The 19,763-nt window shown below is 31.1% G+C and overlaps 2 protein-coding genes across 4 annotated transcripts; one reads left to right on the top strand and one right to left on the bottom strand.

Moving 5' to 3' along the window:
- The first annotated feature begins 12,018 nt into the window (after positions 1 to 12,018).
- On the top strand, positions 12,019 to 16,982 carry LOC105765650 (protein DETOXIFICATION 16). 3 transcript variants are annotated; one of them, XM_012584851.2, is made up of 8 exons: positions 12,026 to 12,471; positions 13,609 to 14,153; positions 14,244 to 14,330; positions 14,412 to 14,468; positions 14,569 to 14,807; positions 15,733 to 15,851; positions 16,352 to 16,438; positions 16,834 to 16,982. In XM_012584851.2, the coding sequence occupies exons 1-8, from the start codon at positions 12,208 to 12,210 to the stop codon at positions 16,861 to 16,863; spliced, it is 1,428 nt and encodes a 475-aa protein (XP_012440305.1). In that variant the 5' UTR covers positions 12,026 to 12,207; the 3' UTR covers positions 16,864 to 16,982. The 3 variants fall into 3 exon arrangements, with proteins under 3 accessions (XP_052481526.1, XP_012440306.1, XP_012440305.1); XM_052625566.1 differs by having other exon boundaries at positions 12,019 to 12,471; positions 14,244 to 14,468; XM_012584852.2 differs by lacking the exon at positions 15,733 to 15,851 and having other exon boundaries at positions 12,022 to 12,471.
- On the bottom strand, positions 16,856 to 18,912 carry LOC105765651 (hypothetical protein). Its single transcript, XM_012584854.2, has 4 exons — positions 18,561 to 18,912; positions 18,294 to 18,476; positions 18,141 to 18,200; positions 16,856 to 17,266 (listed from the first exon to the last, which is right to left on the bottom strand). The coding sequence occupies exons 1-4, from the start codon at positions 18,810 to 18,812 to the stop codon at positions 16,979 to 16,981; spliced, it is 783 nt and encodes a 260-aa protein (XP_012440308.1). The 5' UTR covers positions 18,813 to 18,912; the 3' UTR covers positions 16,856 to 16,978.
- Positions 18,913 to 19,763: the final 851 nt, after the last annotated feature.

Raw genomic sequence — 19,763 nt, forward strand, 5'->3', positions numbered from 1 at the left:
GGCAGCTTTATAATAGGACATGCCATGTGAATTTGATATATATATATATATATATAAAATATGAGAATGCATGATTTGTGGCTGTAAAAATGATCTTTACATCATTTCAGGTAAGTTGTTAAGATATGGCACCCATTTTGTTGTTGACTTATCAAGAATCCACATGTGAGACCCACCATGCAAAAAATATTAATATTTATTCATGAATTTTCTATTATTTTTATTTTATCAAGCAATAAGATTGTATTGTTTATTAACGGTGCATCAAATATTCATCCATTCTTTATATTCAGTTAATTGTTGCGAAATAATTATTTATCGCCACAATATTAAAAAAGATTTTGTTTCAATTTAAGTTTTATAGTTAATTAAATTTGAATTTCATTGATGTAAATGGTAAGAATAAAATTATATATTATGGATAAATTAGTTTAAACTAAATATAATATATATTACAATCAAAAATATCTTAAGAATTTTAAAATTATTACTAAATAAACATTTAACAAATCATAAATGTTATATTTCTATTGCTCGATTAACACTATTTTTGAAATCTAAACTCATATTCTAAAGATCAAACCCAACTTTTAGAGGAACAGATAATTTTATCCCAAAAATTTGTAATTTTGTTATAACTTTATTTCGACTTTTAAACCAAATTTCTGACTTTTAACTTGAGTGCATTTCAAAGACATTAGCAATTCCCCAGAGAGCATCCCTCAACACACATATCTTATCTTGTATCTGTAGTGTTGCACGCTCTTGGAAAGAATAAAGATGGAACCAAAATGGGGCGGTGGGTTCTAATTAAAGATGGCTACACGTTTTCCAAATAAAACCCTAGATCCCTTGACTACGTGTCAAGACCCTATACATAACCTTCCCCATTTGGGTTCACCACATGAACCCCATGCATCATAAAATATCTTCACATTGCTTTCTTTCTTTATTTCTTTCCTTTCCACATTGAGTTGGGAGATTCCATCTTAATTAGGTTTATGTTTATGCATGAGAATGCATGATTTGTGCAAATATATGTTAAACAAGGGCGAATTAAAAAGAATTAAGCAAGTGTTTGAAGCAATAGTTTCACATTTGGGGGAGGAGAGGCTAGGGCCCCTGACTCCCTCCCTTAGTCTCTGATGTTAAAGTTTTATACGAGGATTATTGCATTAATACACTAAATAGTGATATGTTTGGATTTCTTTAAAACAATTTTTTTGTAATATTGTTGAAGGGATTGACTTTTTTAAAAGAAATTTCTGAAGTATCACTTATCATTTATCAGGAAAAATCTTCTTGAGTTATGCAAGTCGATCAACTCTGTAAATCAGATTCTTTTGACAATACTCATATCACGAAAAATAAAATCCCCACCCAAAAAATAATATACTTTTAATCGTTGGAAAGCCATTTACTTATTTAACAGATAACATTTCCAAAATTAAATATAAAATTTCTAATTTCTTACTGTATTATCTTTTGGGTATCAATATGAAAAGAAATAGTGATTTTTCAATGTGGGATATGGGGCCCAATATCCCAAAGAATGCACGCATTTGCCCTTTTGGGGGGGGGGATTGAATACTTTTGAAGTTTGTTCTTTTCCCCTTTTGGATAGGGTCTATTGATGCTGCTGATGATGATGATGCAATTGAAGAATTTGTAGTCTGATTGGTTGCCAGCAAAAGTGATGGGGTATTGCTTTGATTGATCATTGGTTCCCTCTTTGGAACTGTTTACAACCTCTCCCCCATATTTCTGATCCATCTATCATTTCTATCTCTTTGACTATAACTCTTTGTGTTTTCTCAATAAAAAAATTATTACAAAATATTGAATGCTTCAATTTCCAGAGCCTTCAAGCAGCCCTACTGGCGTCCAACTCACGCTAAATCGAAATATATTTCCACCTAAATTAAAATTAATTCTGATAAATTTATATACGATCATATTTGGACTCCAATCATTAAGGTTTTAAGATAACCTAAAGTCTCATTGGTAAGTCAAAATTCATATATTTTTCATAATTTTACCGATAAGTCAAAATTCATAACCATCAACAAGAATGAAGTCAAAAATTTTATTTAGGAGGTCAAAATTAAATTGTATATTTTTATGAAAATTAAAATATAATTTCACAATTTTAATAATTTATATCTTTATAATTTTTAAAAGACTGAATCAAAATTTTATCATTTTAGAAGAGTTAAAATGTAATTTTACTATTTATTAAATTAAAATCTTATAGATTTTAAAGGGTCAAAAGTAAAATTTTTCATTTTAGAGGCGAGGCCCTGCCAGTCTCCTGGCGCCGCCCGATATTCTCTATATTAATTTTGCAATTCATGGCAACCTTTTTTTTCGAAATTCAAAATTATCCTTTTCAATAACATCATTTTTACAATTCCAATTTAAATCTTCCTTTTGAGAATGCATCACACCCGACACTTGTTTTAACAAATAAAGAAGTTAATTTGGAAAGGATTAGTGCTTAAATTTTATTAGAAGTGCTTTAGGGTGACGAAGCTATTGATAAAACTTTCGTGATAATTTATAAGTTTCATTAAAAATTAATGACATAACATAATTATAATTACATATTTATAATTTTTTTCTTTTAAAGGTATATTTATTTAAATAAATAAATTGTCGAGTTATATACTAATTCTCTTATTAGTCCTAAAATAATATCTAAACTATTGATTTTGTATTAATTTATCAAAATTAATATCAATCTATCAAAACACAGCATAAGACATACTTATTGGACGTGATTTGTATATTAGAATTAAATGAAAAAATTAAAATTTAAATATCACTTTTATTGGAAATCAATTTATTAATAATGCAAAAGAAATAAAATTAGGGCTAGAAAAAATTATAACTTTTACATTATCACCAAAACGGATTTATTTTTCGTTATTTTGAGGGAATTATACAAAGGCTTCGTGTTATCATCTCAACAGTATCATGGAAGGGTGAAGTTATGAAATTTTTTTAGTGGTCGAATAAATTATATTTTTTAATAGCTTATATCTTTATAAATTTTAAAAGATTAAATTAAACATTTATCATCTTTAATGGGCCAAAGTACAATTTTATCTTTACTATTTTAAAATTTTAAAATTTCTAAAAGACCTAAATAAATAATATTCTATTTTAGGGGGTCGAACCCCTGTCAACCCCTTAACTATGCCCTGGTACCATGCCTTAATAGTCACCTTCAAATTGTGTGACCACTCATTTTTAGCATATTAAAAGCTTTGTTCATGTAGACCTAGATTTTTTTTCTTTCTTTTCATGGAATATGGATAACAATAAAAATCATCATTACTAGTACAATCAAGGTGAGGTCCTCTATATTCAATAAATGTTTGGTTTTATTCAAAAGTTGACTTAAATTATAAATTTTGTCTTAATTTATCCATAAACAGTACCAAATAATAAGAACATGACACGTAATCATGAGATATTGTATGATAGTTGCTCATCCCATCCCTTAATAATGTGATTGGGGGTTCGATTCCCGCTCATGAGAATAAAGCACATTTCGTGATTGGCCATTTATTGTTATTACAAAACTCCGGTAAGGAAAATCTCGAACACACGATCGGAACTCGAAAAGAAAAAGAAGAAATAGGACAAGGCTCCAAGGCGTGTATCAAGCCACTATCTTTAAGGTTATATTCGCCCCCACTTATCTTCAGTGTGCAAATGAGTTCCAAGCAAATTAACCTCGAGGATACAATGAAGCCAATGACTATTTGCGTTTTGCAGCGTGAGAATAGTCCACTATGCAATCGAGTAATGTGTAACAAAACTCAATTTCTACAAAGGATTTACTGCAGTAATACTTTATAGAATAATCTAATAATATTAGAAAATGAAGGAAAAGAAGAAATAATATTAGAATTTGTTGATATATTTCCAAATGAAAACCCATTCCTATTTATAGGAATTTTCTTGTCTCTTCATAGAGACATCTTTCAATAGGTGTCTTTATGAATAAATATATAATAATAATTATTCATTTAATTTTGTAACTATTCAAATAATATTTTTGAATAATTATAATTCTTTTTAAAAATCAAATGATATAACTTTTGACCAATGACCAAAAGATTTATCTTTTGATTAATTACACCCATTCATTTATAGTTATTGGGATACTATAAATATTTGAAAATGTTCCAACAATCTCCCCCCATTTTAGATTTTGATATTCTTGGAAATCAATTTGCATAAATAAAGGTGTCTTACGATTGAACCTTCACTTAGTGAAAAACATGTTAAAGTTAATCGAAATTGCATGGTAGACTAAGCTTTGAACCAACTATTCCATTTGATTAACTGAACACATCTCACACAATAATTTCAACATCAGTCAATGCTTAGTATCTAGGGACACTATTATGGCCATGTGTCTATGTCCTCTTTTCATGAGTGCTGTCAGAGCCAAGCCCTTAAGCTCCTAGAAGCGGCCACACTTCCACTCACATAGGTAGATCCCATCAAAAGTGTTCTCGTAATTATAACACTCTAACATATTTATGTTATGGGTCCATTAAGAGTATATTACTCATCCTTCCCTTATCATTACGGGTACCTAGCACTTTAATCTTAGGATGAATTTATTTATAGTGCTAACAGTCACATACTAATGATGTACTTTGTCTCATTGAACTCAAGACTTGATGTTATACCAAGCGTTGAGTCGAGTTTCCATCATGGGTGACTCTAATTAATAGGCTTGAGTCCCATCCCTTTTAAGGTCCTTTTTACTGCATCTCTAGCAAGACTTTTTGTCAAAGGATCTGCCAAATTTTCACTTAACCTCACATAATTAATAGTGATCACTCCATCAGAGATTAATTGTCAGACATAACTATGTCTTAATCCAATGTGTCTAGACTTTCCATTATATACTTGGCTATATGCCTTTGCTAGAGTAGCATCACTATCACAACAGATAGAAATAGGTGAAATTGGCTTAGGCCATAAAGGTACATCATAAAGCAAATTTCTTAACCATTCTGCTTCTTTAGATGCAGCAGCTAATGCAATAAATTCTGCTGTCATGGTGGAATCAGTAATACATGTTTGTTTCTTGGAACCCCAAGAAATGACTCCTCCACCAAGAATGAAGATCCATCCACTAGTAAATGCATGATCTTCCAAACTTGTAATCCAACTAGCATCCGAATACCCTTCTAAAACTGAAGGATATCCATTATAACACAATCCATAGTTAATAGTTTTCTTTAAGTACCTAAGTACTCTATTCAAAGCTTGCCAATGCAAACTACTTGGATTGCTTGTGTACCTACTCAATTTTCCAACAGCATATGCAATATCTGGTCTTGTACAAGTCATTATATACATAAGACAACCAATTAGACTTGCATATTTCAATTGATCAATTTTCCTACCAGCATTAGATACTAATTTTAATTGAGGATCCATGGGTGTAGATCTTGGTATACTGATTGAAGAGATCAAACTTTTAAGCACATTTTCAATGTAATGTGATTGTGATAAAGCTATAGTGCTTTCATCTCGGGTTATTTTAATCCCAAGAATAACATCTGCTACACCCATATCCTTCATAGCAAAGTTGTTTGATAAGAATTTCTTTGTGTTTTCTATTTGTTCCAAATCCGTGCCAAAAATGAGCATGTCATCTACATATAAGCAAATTATGACACCCTTTCTATTATCAAATTTGCTATATATGCACTTATCGGATTCATTTATTTTATAGCCATTAGCTAAAACAACCTTGTCAAACTTTTGGTGCCATTGTTTTGGTGCTTGTTTAAGCCCATATAAAGATTTAACAAGCTTACATACCTTATGCTCTTGTCCTGGAACAACAAATCCTTCCGGTTGCTCCATGTATACTTCCTCTTCCAATTCACCATTTAAAAATGCAGTTTTAACATCCATTTGGTGAACAACCAAATTATATATAGAGGTAAGTGATATTAATAGTCTAATTGTAGCAATTCTTGCTCTTTGGAGCATAGGTATCAAAGTAATCAATACCTTGTCTTTGTGTAAAACCTTTTGCTACCAACCTTGCTTTAAATTTATCAATGGTTCCATCGATCTTCATTTTCTTTTTGAAGATCCATTTACAACCTATTGGTTTGGAACCTGGTGGAAGATCAACTAAGATCCAAGTTTGATTTCCCATTATTGAATCAATCTCATCATTTATTGCTTCTTTCCAAAAAGCAGAGTCTTGAGATTTCACTGCCTCTTCAAATGTAATAGGATCAGATTCGGTATTATAACAATAATGTATCTTATTGCATATACTTTTACCTTTTCCTTCTACAAGAAACATAATGAAATCTGGTCCAAAATCTTTTACCTTTTTAATCCTCTTACTTCTTCTTAATTCTTGACAAGATTCATCATTATTATCAATTTGTTTCAATGGAATCTCATTCTCTTTTGAAGAGTGAATCAATTGTTGTGGTTGTAATTGTCTTGATATAAAATTAAATCTATTTTCATCAAAAATAGCATCTCTTGATTCAATAACAGTATTAATTGAAATTGAATCATTTGGTTCAATTACCATGAACCTATATGCCTTGCTATTATGTGCATAACCTATAAATATGCATTCAATTCCTCTTTCACCTAACTTTTTACGTTTAGGTGTTGGAACTTTTACAATAGCTTTCTACAACCCCAAACCTTCAAATAATTAAGGTTTGGTTTCCTTTTCTTCCATTGTTCATAGGGGTTATTTTAGTTTCCTTATTAGGAACTCTATTCAATATGTGACAAGTCATTAGAACGACTTCTCCCAAAAACCTTGTCCAAGACACGAATATGATAACATTGAATTTACCATTTCAGTCAAGACTCTATTTTTTCTTTCAGCTACACCATTTTGTTGTGGTGTGTAAGGGGCTGAAACTTGATGGACAATTCCAGTGAGTTCAAAATAACTTGGATTATAGTATTCTCCACCTCTATCCGATCTTAAGCACTTGATAAATGATTCACACTGAAGTTCAACTTGATTTATAAACTTTAAATTTATCAAGCGTTTCATCTTTTGAATGCAATAAATATACATAACAATATCTAGAACAATCATCAATAAAAGTAACAAAATATTTCTTTCCACCTAATGTAGGAGTATTTGCAAGTCACATAAATCACTATGTATCAAATCAAGCAATTTTGTTTTCCTTTTAACCTTAGGGAAAGGATTTCTTGTAATTTTAGTCAACATACAGTATTGCATTTTTCAATATTATTATTAAAAACAGAATTAAATCTAATTTATACATGTCATTCAATTTTCTATAATTCAAATGACCTAATCTATAATGCCACAAACAAAATGATCCAACCATATAAGCGAAATTGTATTTTATTCTTATTAATAATATTAAGTTTGAACATGCTTTCATACATATACCCTTTTCCCACAAAAATTCCTCCCTTAGACAAAATAAACTTATCGCCTCAAAACAAGTTTGAAACCAAACTTATTCAACAGACTTCAGACACTAAATTTTTCCTAACTTCGGTACATAATATACATCATTTAAGGTTAAAACCTTTCCAGAAGTGAATTGTAGTTCAACAGACCCTATGCCTTTAATTGTTGCGGTGGAAGAATTTCCCATGTACAAGACATTGTCATTTTCACATTGTGTGAACTTTGTGAACATGCTTTTGTCTTTGCACACATGTTTGGTTGCTCCGGTATCAATCAACCATGTATTATCATCTTGTGCCATATTAATTTCAGATATCATTGCAACGAACTTTTCGTTATTATCAGCCTTAGAAGATGATTTCTTCTTTAAAAATCGACATTCATTCTTGAAATGTCCCGGCTTTCCACAATGATAGCATGAGCCCTTTTATTTCTTTTTGAACTTAGGTGCTCTATCAGCCTGATTGAACTTTCTTTTGAATAGTTTAGTAGTCTGTACTTCCTCCGTAACATGTACTTTGGCATTTTCAGAATTTAGGTTCTGATCTTGTTTTCGATACTCTTCTTCAATACGAAGATAATTTGCCAAAGCCTCAAGAGATATTTCCTCTTTCTTATGTTTTAGACTTCTTTTAAAGTCTTTCCAAGATGGAGGAAGTTTGTCTATTATAGAGGATACCACAATCATTTCATCCATTTTCATATCATATTGCTTAAATTGATTCAGCATCTTTTCAATATCACGAAATTGTTCCATAACAGAACGACCATCAACCATTTGATAATTATTGAAACGACTGACAAGAAATTTCTTACTTGTAACATCTTCGGTCATGTATCTTGCCTCCAATTTGTCCCATAATTCTTTAGCGGTGACGTCGTTTTGGTAGGTGTCGAACAAACCATCAGATAAACCATTCAATATGTGGCCCATGCACATGTAATCAGCATTGTCTCATTTTTGTCTTTCTCGGGTTGCAGCAACAGATTCGTTTTCATTCTCTTCAGGTCTTGGAGTATCCAAAACATAAGCAATCTTCAAAGTTGATAACAAAAAGTGCATCTTTTTCTACCATCGTCGAAAATTGCCACCATCAAAACGATCAAGTTTAACAAAGTTGGAAGCCAACTCCCTTAGTGTTCCACTTTCATGTGTTGTGGTAGTCATCATAATATAACCTTAAAATTGTTATTACAAAACTCCGGTAAGGAAAATCTCGAACACACGATCGGAACTCGAAAAGAAAAAGAAGAAATAGGACAAGACTCCAAGGCGTGTATCAAGCCACTATCTTTAAGGTTATATTCGCCCCCACTTATCTTCAGTGTGCAAATGAGTTCCAAGCAAATTAACCTCGAGGATACAATGAAGCCAATGACTATTTGCGTTTTGCATTGACGAGAATAGTCCACTATGCACTAAGTAATGTGTAACAAAAACTCAATTTCTACAAAGGATTTCTGCAGTAATACTTTATAGAATAATCTAATAATATTAGAAAATGAAGGAAGAGAAGAAATAATATTAGAATTTGTTGATATATTTCCAAATGAAAACTCATTCCTATTTATAGGAATTTTCTTGTCTCTTCATAGAGACATCTTTCAATAGGTGTCTTTATGAATAAATATATAATAATAATTATTCATTTAATTTTGTAACTATTCAAATAATAGTTTTGAATAATTATAATTCTTTTTAAAAATCAAATGATATAACTTTTGACCAATGACCAAAAGATTTATCTTTTAATTAATTACACCCATTCAATTATAGTTATTGGGATACTATAAATATTTGAAAATGTTCCAACATTTATCTCTTTAGAGAGCGTTGACCATTTAACCCCGATTTCGACCAAAAAATGACATGTGACATGCTTTTTATTAAATGTCATATACTTTTTAAATAAAATAAGATACAATTGATAATTTAAGAACTATTTTTAACCTAAAAAATTAATTAAGTATAATTGAATAACCAATTTACTAATAATTTTTTAAAAAACCTATTTTTTACCACTATAAGTTACATATTTTAGATAATCACTTCAAAATCTAAGTTGATATTTAATTCTAGGGTGTAACATGAGGGGTTGATATTTAAATGGAAAAATTTTCACTTAGATCCTTTAAATTTTTAAAAATTTTAAATTAATGAAAGTAAAATTTCACTATGACCCCTAAATATGATAAAATTTTGATTTAATCTTTTAAAAATTACAAAATATAGGCTATTCAAACTTCAAATGATGAAATTGTATTTTTACTATTGTAAAAATTAAAATTAAAATTTGGCCCTCCAAAAAAATTTTCGGTCTTCACCCTGTTTAATTTATTGTGTTTTGGTAGAATATTCATGTGTTTGAAGTTTTGGATTTTTTTTTAACAAAATAATGTGGATGGCTCTAGCAATTAGAAAGGAGATATGAGTGGTGGTGTTTTATGAGAGACTCTTTATTCTTTGCCCATTATGTGTTGAAAAGATTACACGAGGGTAAATTAATGGCCACCAAATTAATATGCTTTGGAATTTTGTGTAATGTCATATAGGAATAGTTTTCATGCAATTGCCTACCGACTTTGACTACATCATTGCTTTAAACCCTTCTTTTGATTTGTGCAAACTTACAATCAAGGAAAGGAAACATAACATAATAACATAATCCTTTAAGCTAAGCAAAACATTATTACGAATCCCACGTAATTTAATGAAGTCTCTATACTTATCTAACCAAACGATAGTTGTTAAGTTTTACTATTTCCAATATTTGATACGACAAATATATTATTATATGTGTAATTTCATGTTATCTTGTTATTTTTACATATTACTTAAAAAAATAATTGATGGATTGAATGGCTAACGTTTGCGGCATGACTGAAATTTTGAAATTCAAAAAGTACAGATTAAGAACGATCCAATTGAAGGATGTGGACTAATCTATAACTTAACACATAGTATAGGAGTAATAACAAAATTTTACTAAGCAAATTTTAATGCTTCTATTTGAATCAAAATGAAATTTCAAAATTCAAAAGTACAATTACTAAAATTGACCAATTTGAAACATATAAGGATTGAAATTGACAAATTAGAGTACAAGGACAAATAGCAAAATTTGACGAAATTTAAATTTATACAACCATAACATTATTAACTAGTTTTTAACCCTTGCAAAAGTGGATGTCAAATTATAGGTTTTTGTTCTTCAACTACGCCCAATTTAAAGATTTAGTCCTTATTTGTTAATTTGATGAGTTGAAAGGGATGAAATTATAAAATTTTGAAAGTTTAACATGTAATTTTACCATGTATTATTAACTTATAATTTTGTAGTTTTGAAGGAACTAAATAGAATTTTTTCACTATTGGGTGGTTAAGTGTAATTTTATCATGTAATTATATGTTATATTTTCTTGATTTTAAAATTAAAAATGAAGACAAAACATTTAGAGAAGGTAATTTCCTAATTATATGAATAATTCTTTTAGTATTACCATGAAAATGATTTTCCATTCAACTAATTACAAGCAAAAATTAAAAGGAAAACCACAAAAGAAAAGCTTAAAGAGATGGGTTGAAAAAGAAACTTAAGCTGGGTTAGGTTATTGGGTTAAAATGAAACCAAACCCAAACATTTAAAAGAATAAATAAATAAAGAGTCCAGTTCCAATTTTTTATGGGTCAAATTTTGTTATTAATCCATATATTATACATAAATTATAAATTAAAATGTTTACTCTAATTTGATTATTTTTAGTTTTGTATTATGTATAAATTACGAATTTAGTACCTATGTTTTAATTTAGTCGTTTTTAGTCCTTATACTTCTTGAAATTTAAAATTTCAGTCTTAATCCAAATGGTAGCCATTAAATCTATTTAGTTAAATTATATTATTTTCAAAATTTATGCGATAAATATATCATTACATGTGCATTGTCATGTCAACTTGCTATTTCCATATAATATTTACAAAAAAAAAAAGCTATGTCATTTTAGTTATTGGATTCAATAGCTATTGAATTGAAATTTCAAATTTTCAAAACTGGAGAACATAAACTAATAAAAAACTTACTCATAGTATTGACTAATAGCAGAATCGACCTAACGAATTTAACTAATATTATTTGGGTTATGATTAAATTTTCAAATTTCAAAAACATAGCGATTAAAATTAATCAATTAAAATATAAAGGTTAAATTGACCCAAATATTTGGATTGAGTTAAAATCCTAAAATTAATATTGTTGAGAAGACTTTACCTGAATACTATCCTCGATATGAATAAGTACACATATAATTATACAAAAATAATGGAAGTTTTAGGTCATTGAGTACTTAATTCCATTCTCATCATATACAACTATAATATGTGGATATCTAATCTCATTATATGCCTATGTATTGCGTAAAATTTGTCCATTTCTTTCCTACTATTTATCAGTGTAATTCCTCGTGTATATATATATATACTAGTAACATAACAACAACATTAGCAATCAGTAAATTACAAATGATGTAACATTTATCTTTAATGAAATATCTAAGATTGAATGCACCACTTAGTGCCGCACAACAACATCTTCGTGGAAAACTTTACAGTTTGAAAGTTCAAAAGCAGAGAGACAAAAGGTCGAACAGTTTGCCTACAGGTGTCTTACACCTGTACTAATAAACTTGCATATATCAGTATAACCCGTCATGTTTCTTGTGAAAAAAAAAATACAATGGAACCGAGAGAAGATGAACGGTCACTGATCAGTTTCAGTTCACCTTTAGAAGATAGCAAAGAGAAAGATCTAGGAAAGGAAGAGATCATCGAAGAAGTGAAAAAACAGCTATGGCTGGCAGCTCCATTAATATGTGAAAGCTTGTTGCTGTATTGCTTGCAATTGATCTCTGTTATGTTTGTGGGTCATTTGGGTGCATTAGCTCTTGCTTCTGCTTCACTGGCTACTTCTTTTGCTGCTGTGTTAGCGTTCAACTTGCTGGTGAGATCGGTTTCTCTTTTCTCTTAGCTTTTTTTTTTTTTTTTAATCTTGGAATCAGCAAAGCAAGAAAATTGAGGTCTAATTGTGGTTCAGTCCTTTTATTATGGTAAAATTCGGGATTTAGCTGCTCTAATTTGCATAAATTAGTCACTTACTAGTAGATCTAAATTGATAATTTTGTCTGCTGTTGCCATTAATTAAAGTGATTGTGTGGAATCTTTTTAAAAGATAGGTTTAAGGCTTTAAGCATTTGGAAGATATGTGAATTTATTATTAGTTGGATATGATGGATAGGATTTATTATTATAACTCTTCTTATGTGATCGAATAATAATAAAAAGTCTCCATCATCAATTTAATTGAAGCAACGGAGGAATTATTATTTCATACATACTAAAACCATTATAAAAAGAAAGGATCAGATTGTGTCAAATTAAAATAGATAGACTAAATCTTAAACTTCAACATAGTAGAGGGCTAAAACTACAATTAGACCAAACAATATTTGTTCTAGACAATTTGTTTAAGTACGAATATTGATGCACCATAGGTCATATGCACCGTTAGTGAACAACAAAGTATGTGAATCCTCATCACTAATGAAATTAAAAATAGTAGAGAATTTATAAATAAATATTAATAGTTTTATTTGAATATAAATTTAAAATTAAAATTGGGAACTCGAAACTTCATATCAACTCTAAATGCAAAATTAGAAAAAAAAAATGTAATAATCATATTAATATTTAATTATGTTTAAGTAAAGTTATTAAAAATTATTTCTAACTTTTTTAGGATGTATATTGTTATTCACGGATAGTGCATGAAATTCATGCACAGATTTTCCTTGTTTTAAAATAGAGTACCACTAATTTGAAGTATTCATAGGCCGAGTAGTCCGCCCTGTCCGATCAACCCTTGGTAGGCTTGACCCGATCCGTTTTAACGCATAGAATAATAAAAAATGTAAAATATTTTTTTTTTGAACATTAAAATGAGCTGTTTGAACGAATTTGTGTGGGTTAAGCTCAAGCTCAAATGAAAATTTTTTAAAACCGAGTTTCAATCCAAACTAGCCCGACCCGTGAATACTTCTAGTACTAACGTTTTGAACTGATTTTTCTTCTAATGGAGCAGATGGGAATGTCAACAGCATTAGAGACCCTTTGTGGCCAGTCATATGGAGCAAAGCAATACCATATGCTAGGCACCCACACCCAACGAGCCATGCTGATTCTTTCACTCATTACCATTCCCTTAGCTATCATCTTAGCCAACACTGGTTCCATCCTATCTGCCGTAGGCCAAGACCCCGAAATTTCTCGAGCAGCTGGCGTATATGCTTGTTACATGATCCCGACCCTGTTCGCTTACGCCATTCTTCAATGCCTTCTAAGATTCCTAAGAACACAAAACAACATATTCCCAATGGTGTTAAGTTCCGGAATCACAACTTTGATACACGGTTTCATATGTTGGATTCTAGTGTTTAAACTCAGCTTCGGGAACAAAGGCGCTGCTCTTGCCGGTTCCATTTCGTATTGGATCAATGTGTTGATATTGGCATTTTACATTAAATTCTCTCCTTCTTGTGTACAAACTTGGACTGGCTTTTCAAATGAGTCCTTGTACGAGGTTTTGCCTTTCCTTAGACTAGCTGTTCCTTCAGCTGTAATGGTTTGGTAAGCTTAACCACACTATATATCACATCAAATTCACTAATGAACCATTTTAAGTTTTTTGTATCTTACATATGTTTGAACATTGACCAGCTTGGAATCATGGTCATTTCAAATACTGGTGTTTCTTTCGGGTCTTTTGCCTAATCCGGAGTTAGAAACTTCGGTGATTACGATCTGGTATGTTCAATACATTCTTTCATTTACTCGATTAAGTTCCAGTTTTGGATATCAAGTCAAATGCTTCTTGTTGTTTCACAGCATTAATACCACTGCAATTATTTTGATGATACCCTTCGGACTGAGCAGTGCTGCAAGGTGAGCTACAACCGAAACCCGACATCACTAGTATTTTAAATCTTCTAATGGCACGCTACATCCCCATTCCCCACCTTGGGGTGCTTTTTTGTTATGGCAGCATAAGGGTGTCAAATGAATTAGGAGCCGAAGATCCGAAGGGCGCCCGGTTGGCCGCGCGTGTAGCCCTGGTCCTTGGGGTCTCTGAAGGCATATTGGTGGGATTGGCACTGGTGTTGATGCGAAACGTCTTGGGCTATGCTTATAGCAATGATGCATCAGTCATTAGATATGTCTCAACTATGGTTCCAATTCTTGCTGCATCCAATATTATAGATGGAGTCCAATGTGTTCTTTCAGGTTCTCTCACAACCTTGAAAATATATCATCAATATCTACTATATATATTAATTGCACTAGATGATCTCAAACTATGGTCCAGATTTTAAATTGGTCTTCAAACTTTGAAATATTTCAATTAAGTCCTTAAAGGGTTTTATCTATTAACCTAGCATTCAACTTGGGTGTTAAATAGTTCAGAGCATATTTAAGATCAGTCTCAAATCTTTTTACATGGATCAAAACTGTAAACACGTGTGTACCCTATCGTATAAATTACATTGGTTTGACTAGGGCGAATCTGTGGGTGTTGAAAACTCAGTAAAACAGACGTTCTTGAAGAGAATACAAGAGTAATATGAGATGAACTAATCTCAGAACAGAGAAAACCTGCTTCTTGAATGATGCTCTTGGACTTAGTAGCTACTCACAACAGAAACATAACAGTATGAAAACTGAAGAAACTAACTCTGCTCACTTGAACTGACTTAAACTAACTCATATTGACTTAGTCAATTCCTTAACAGTGGGGCAGGCGGTGGCTTTGACCCTGGTGTTAAAATTGCTATGTAAATCCCTTAGAAAATTATAAAATGATAAAATTGTCTTCTGTCCCTCCAACATTATATATTCTAATTCTGCCCCTTAAACTTTCGGCCTGGGTCTAATGTGTTGAAAATAGAACTAGCCCTTCAAGGCACTGCTCTTTTTTTTTTTCTTTTACAACCAAGTTAATGATTAGGCTAACGAAAAGAATCTATTAATTCAATATTGATACTTTAATTACTCTATTAGAAAGTTTTGAAGCTTAATGACTAATTTAGAATTGGGATCGTAGTCTAGGGATGCTCGGTGCAATTAACCTTATATATATTCTGGGTGTTTTTTTTTTTTTTCATTTATTGAGCTACCTGTTTGAAAACAATACATTTTGTGAAACATTTAGGCATTGTTAGAGGCTGTGGTTGGCAGAAGATTGGTGCATACATCAACCTGGGATCTTATTACCTTGTTGGCATTCCTTTGTCTATTGTATTAGCCTTTCTCTTCCATATTGGTGTCATGGTAAACAATATCTCCTTCATTCACACTTACCCCATCTTCATTCTTAGTGCCAAACGTTTGTCAAAATTCAATAAAAGTTTATGGAGTCCCTTGTACTAAGAATCAGATTGCATTTTATCCTCTTTACTCAAAAAATGAACAAATCAAGAGTAAATTAATCTCTGTATATTAGATCAAAGAACAAATTGATCATTTCTATTAAAAATTTTATCAATTTCTACAGTTAAAACCTAGTGTGAGTGACAAAATAATTAAACAGTTACACTTGTTGAATCATGTGTACCTCATTTAGATGTACAAAGACCAGCTTTTAACAGTAGAAATGGATGAAGATTTTGACAGTGCTAATTTACTCTTTGATCTAATGTATAAAGACTAATTTATCTATTTTTTAAGTAGAGAAAACGAAATGTAATATGACTCTTAATACGAGAACCTCCAAAATACTTTTACCTAAAAACTCTAAATCTAATTAACCATTTCGTCATTACATTCTATAGGGGCTTTGGCTTGGTATCACAGCTGCACTCACCACTCAAATGTTGTTTCTTTTGATAATTACAGTTCGCAGTAACTTGGAGCAAGAAGTAAGTGCACATCCATTCCCCTTTTTTTCTTCTATTTCATCGCTGTGGCTTGGTAAAAGTAACATGAAAGTTTATGTGTTAAAAATTGGATGAATTAATCATTATATTTTAGATAAAAAAGTAAATTAATTTTTTCTGTCAAAAATTAATATGAATGATGGAATGAACCGATAATGACCCATACTGTATCTGACGCATAAAGACTAATTTTTAAAGATAAAATTGGATAAAATTTTTTACAAAAAAACCAGATTGTTCTTTAATTTAACGTTTTTTTTAGTAGAGAAGAACATAAAATCTCACTCTTAATACTAATTACAAAGACTTCAATGATACTTTTAACCATGTATTTGCTTTGCTGCAAAATTTACAATTTTTCCCTCTCGTTTTTTCAGGCAAAAAAGGCTATGGAAAGGGTATTTTGAATATGGAATACTTGCATGTAAGAGTTGGGACAGTATGTTGTGTATATTACAGTTTAAGAACAGAGTTGAATGTATATTTTGCATAATAGGAAATACAATTTTGTACTGTATTTAATCAAGTAGTGACACGAGTACACCGGCACCAAAACGCGGTTCCCCCGCTTCCGCCTCGAGCAACCGCGATTTCCTCGTCAATGTAAAACCAGATAAAGAAAGGATCTTTGGTGTTTGGTTCTCTATCATCTTTCTGGCCAAGACCGATCTCCAGAGGGTTGAAAGGTCCAATTTTAACCCGGATTCGTTCGAAAATAAAGGATAATATTCTGTTCTTCCATGAAAATTTTCCTTCAAAGGTTAAGAAACCAATTGGTCCAAGAAATACACCATTCTCAATCCTCCTTCCCTAAAACAGTTCAAGGCAATTAAAGCATAATTAAACACTAAAAGAACCCATAATTGTAAACTAAAACTTTAAGAAAATTCAACAAACAGCACCTTCAATCAAAAAGCACATAAAAGACAGATTCACAAGGCAGTCTTTCTTTCTTTATTATAATCTTTTCATCAATTTCCATTGAAACCATTCCAAATTTGGCCAAATTAACCTTAGTTCAGTTGCTACTGTTGTTATTGCAGCAAGTAAAACGAAGTGAGTTTGAGCGCACTTAAACATGTTTTTCCCATGATTTAAAGGTCGGGAAAAGATTATGAGTGAAAGTAAACATTGTATCAAAAAATTACACAGTTCCTAATCCTCGAATCCAACCATGTGTTAGAAATTTTATGTATTTAAATGAATTACACAAATCTCACATTACTAAAGAAAGATCTTGAGACCCTTGTTTATAAAACATTATACTTAATTAAGCTAATGAAAATTAAGTTGAGATTAGTAATGGTAAAATTTTCCATTTATCTGATGGATTAAAGCAAATTTTTAAAAGATTAAATCAAATGATAAAGGGGCCAAACGCCAAAGTGCAATTTTTATCATATTTTAAGAAAGTATAATGTTTAAAGGATTAAATTAAAATTTTATAATTTTGGGGGAGCCAAAGTGCAATTTTACCATGAGTAAATTAAAATTTTATAAATTATAAAGAGGACTAAATGGAAAATTATCCATTTTAGGGGCCGGGCACCCTGCCAGCCCCCGCTGGCACCGCCCCTGATTTGATCCTTCTACTTACTCTAAATGGTATTATCCAATTAAGCAGCAAAACAAAAACTTCAAGTGATATTGAAAGAAAAACAGAAAGGGGTATTGATGAGCTTACAGCAGCATCGAACCTCTGAACCGCCGTAAGAGGGAAATAACGGCCGCCTTTCAATTTTTTCTGCAAAACCCAAATCAAAGAATCTTAATATCATTCGCATAAAAATCAACAACAAAATCAAAAAAAAATAATTATGTGAATCAAAACGAAAACCTCAGCAGTAAAAATAAGCATCCAAGTTCTACCAGGTGAATCCAATCCACCAAGCGTTTCAAGGAATGCCGACGGATCAATTTTAGCTTTTTCAATAACAGAAAAAGCTGAAAGCACTTCCTCAGCTGGTACTTTCCTAGTTTTCGCTGCGTTTTTTAAAACCTTAACGCTCTTCTCCACTTCCTATCATTATATATAAAAAAAATCAACTCATTATCACACACCACAAGCAATTGAATTAATTTAAAAAAAATGAAAACCCGATACTTGGTTTGGTTGCTGCTCTTGAATAAGTGATGGGTTCTTTTCTTTCTCATCGAGGGTAGCTCGGGTCCTTGATTTGAAGGATTTGGCGGAGGTGAGAGAAGGGATGTGTGGGTGGTAATTAAAAGAATTGAGATGCTTGAGTGGCTGTAAGGAAGGTTTTAGAGATAGAAAACGAGAGGAAGATGAAGTAAGATATGAATGGCAGCTTAATGAGGAGAGGGAAAAGGATGGTGACATTGCTTGAGAGCCCATTTTGAGAGGTGAAAGCTTGTTTCTTGGGTCTTCTTCCTTTCGGGATTAGAGGCTACCATTTTTCAGGCTTTCATGCATCCATTCGGCTTTTCTTTTCTTTTCTTTTTTCCCTTAAATTTCATATCCATCCTCGAAATTCATATGTTTATTCAATAAAAGGTCCCTATACTACGTTTCTTTTTTGGGTTTAGTCTTTCTATTATGAATGGATTATTTCCAATTTTTTACATTTTGAATGGTTAAATTATGCTATTAGTCTTTTATTTTGCAAAAGTCATCAATTTAGCCTATGCACTTTAATTTGATCAATTTTAATCCTTATACTTTTCGAGTTAGTCAATTTTAGTCCCTATGCATTTTGAAATTTTAGCCTCGCCAAAATAGTAGCAGTTAAAAAGTGTATGATTGTATAGCTAGTTTATATTCTCCAACTAGATCATTCTAAGTTCTTATATTTTTGAATTTTAAATTATCAATCTTGATGTAAACAACACTCATTAATCTATTAACTGAATTTTTAGTGAGTAATATGTGAAAATGACAAGTTGACATGATATTACATATATGATATTGAAAATAGTAAAATTTGAGGATTGGAATTTTAAAATTTAAAAAGTATAAGTACAAAAAATGATGAAATTAAAAATATAAAGATTAAATACCAAAACTTTTGGTAGGAACTGAACATCTGCAAATTCAAGACAAGAGTTCTATGCTATCATATCGCCGTTAGAAGCCTCAATATGTGCCGATATGGAAACAAGTCCGACCGCCGTGTGCGACTATAAACATGTTATATAACTAAAAGACAATGGTTCGAATACCTTTCTTGACATTGTAGCCTTTAGACCTTAGAAAAGGTGTCACCTTCGACTGAATTTCGTCGTAGCTGAGGAAGAACACCCCTCTGAATAACATTAACATACAAACTCGAAACACAAAAACCTGGAA

This window comes from Gossypium raimondii, chromosome 12 (assembly GCF_025698545.1).
Source record: "Gossypium raimondii isolate GPD5lz chromosome 12, ASM2569854v1, whole genome shotgun sequence".
NCBI lineage: Eukaryota > Viridiplantae > Streptophyta > Magnoliopsida > Malvales > Malvaceae > Gossypium > Gossypium raimondii.

Excerpts from the sequence above, each read along its gene's own strand:
- LOC105765650 (XM_052625566.1), top strand. The coding sequence starts at position 12,208 with ATGGAACCGAGAGAAGATGAACGGTCACTGATCAGTTTCAGTTCACCT. Across the intron at positions 12,472-13,608 it reads TGTTAGCGTTCAACTTGCTG|ATGGGAATGTCAACAGCATT; the intron begins GTGAGATCGGTT and ends CTAATGGAGCAG. Across the intron at positions 15,852-16,351 it reads TCTTCCATATTGGTGTCATG|GGGCTTTGGCTTGGTATCAC; the intron begins GTAAACAATATC and ends TACATTCTATAG.
- LOC105765651 (XM_012584854.2), bottom strand. The coding sequence starts at position 18,812 with ATGGGCTCTCAAGCAATGTCACCATCCTTTTCCCTCTCCTCATTAAGC. Across the intron at positions 18,477-18,560 it reads AAGAGCAGCAACCAAACCAA|GAAGTGGAGAAGAGCGTTAA; the intron begins GTATCGGGTTTT and ends ATATAATGATAG. Across the intron at positions 17,267-18,140 it reads TTCAGAGGTTCGATGCTGCT|GGAAGGAGGATTGAGAATGG; the intron begins GTAAGCTCATCA and ends GAACTGTTTTAG.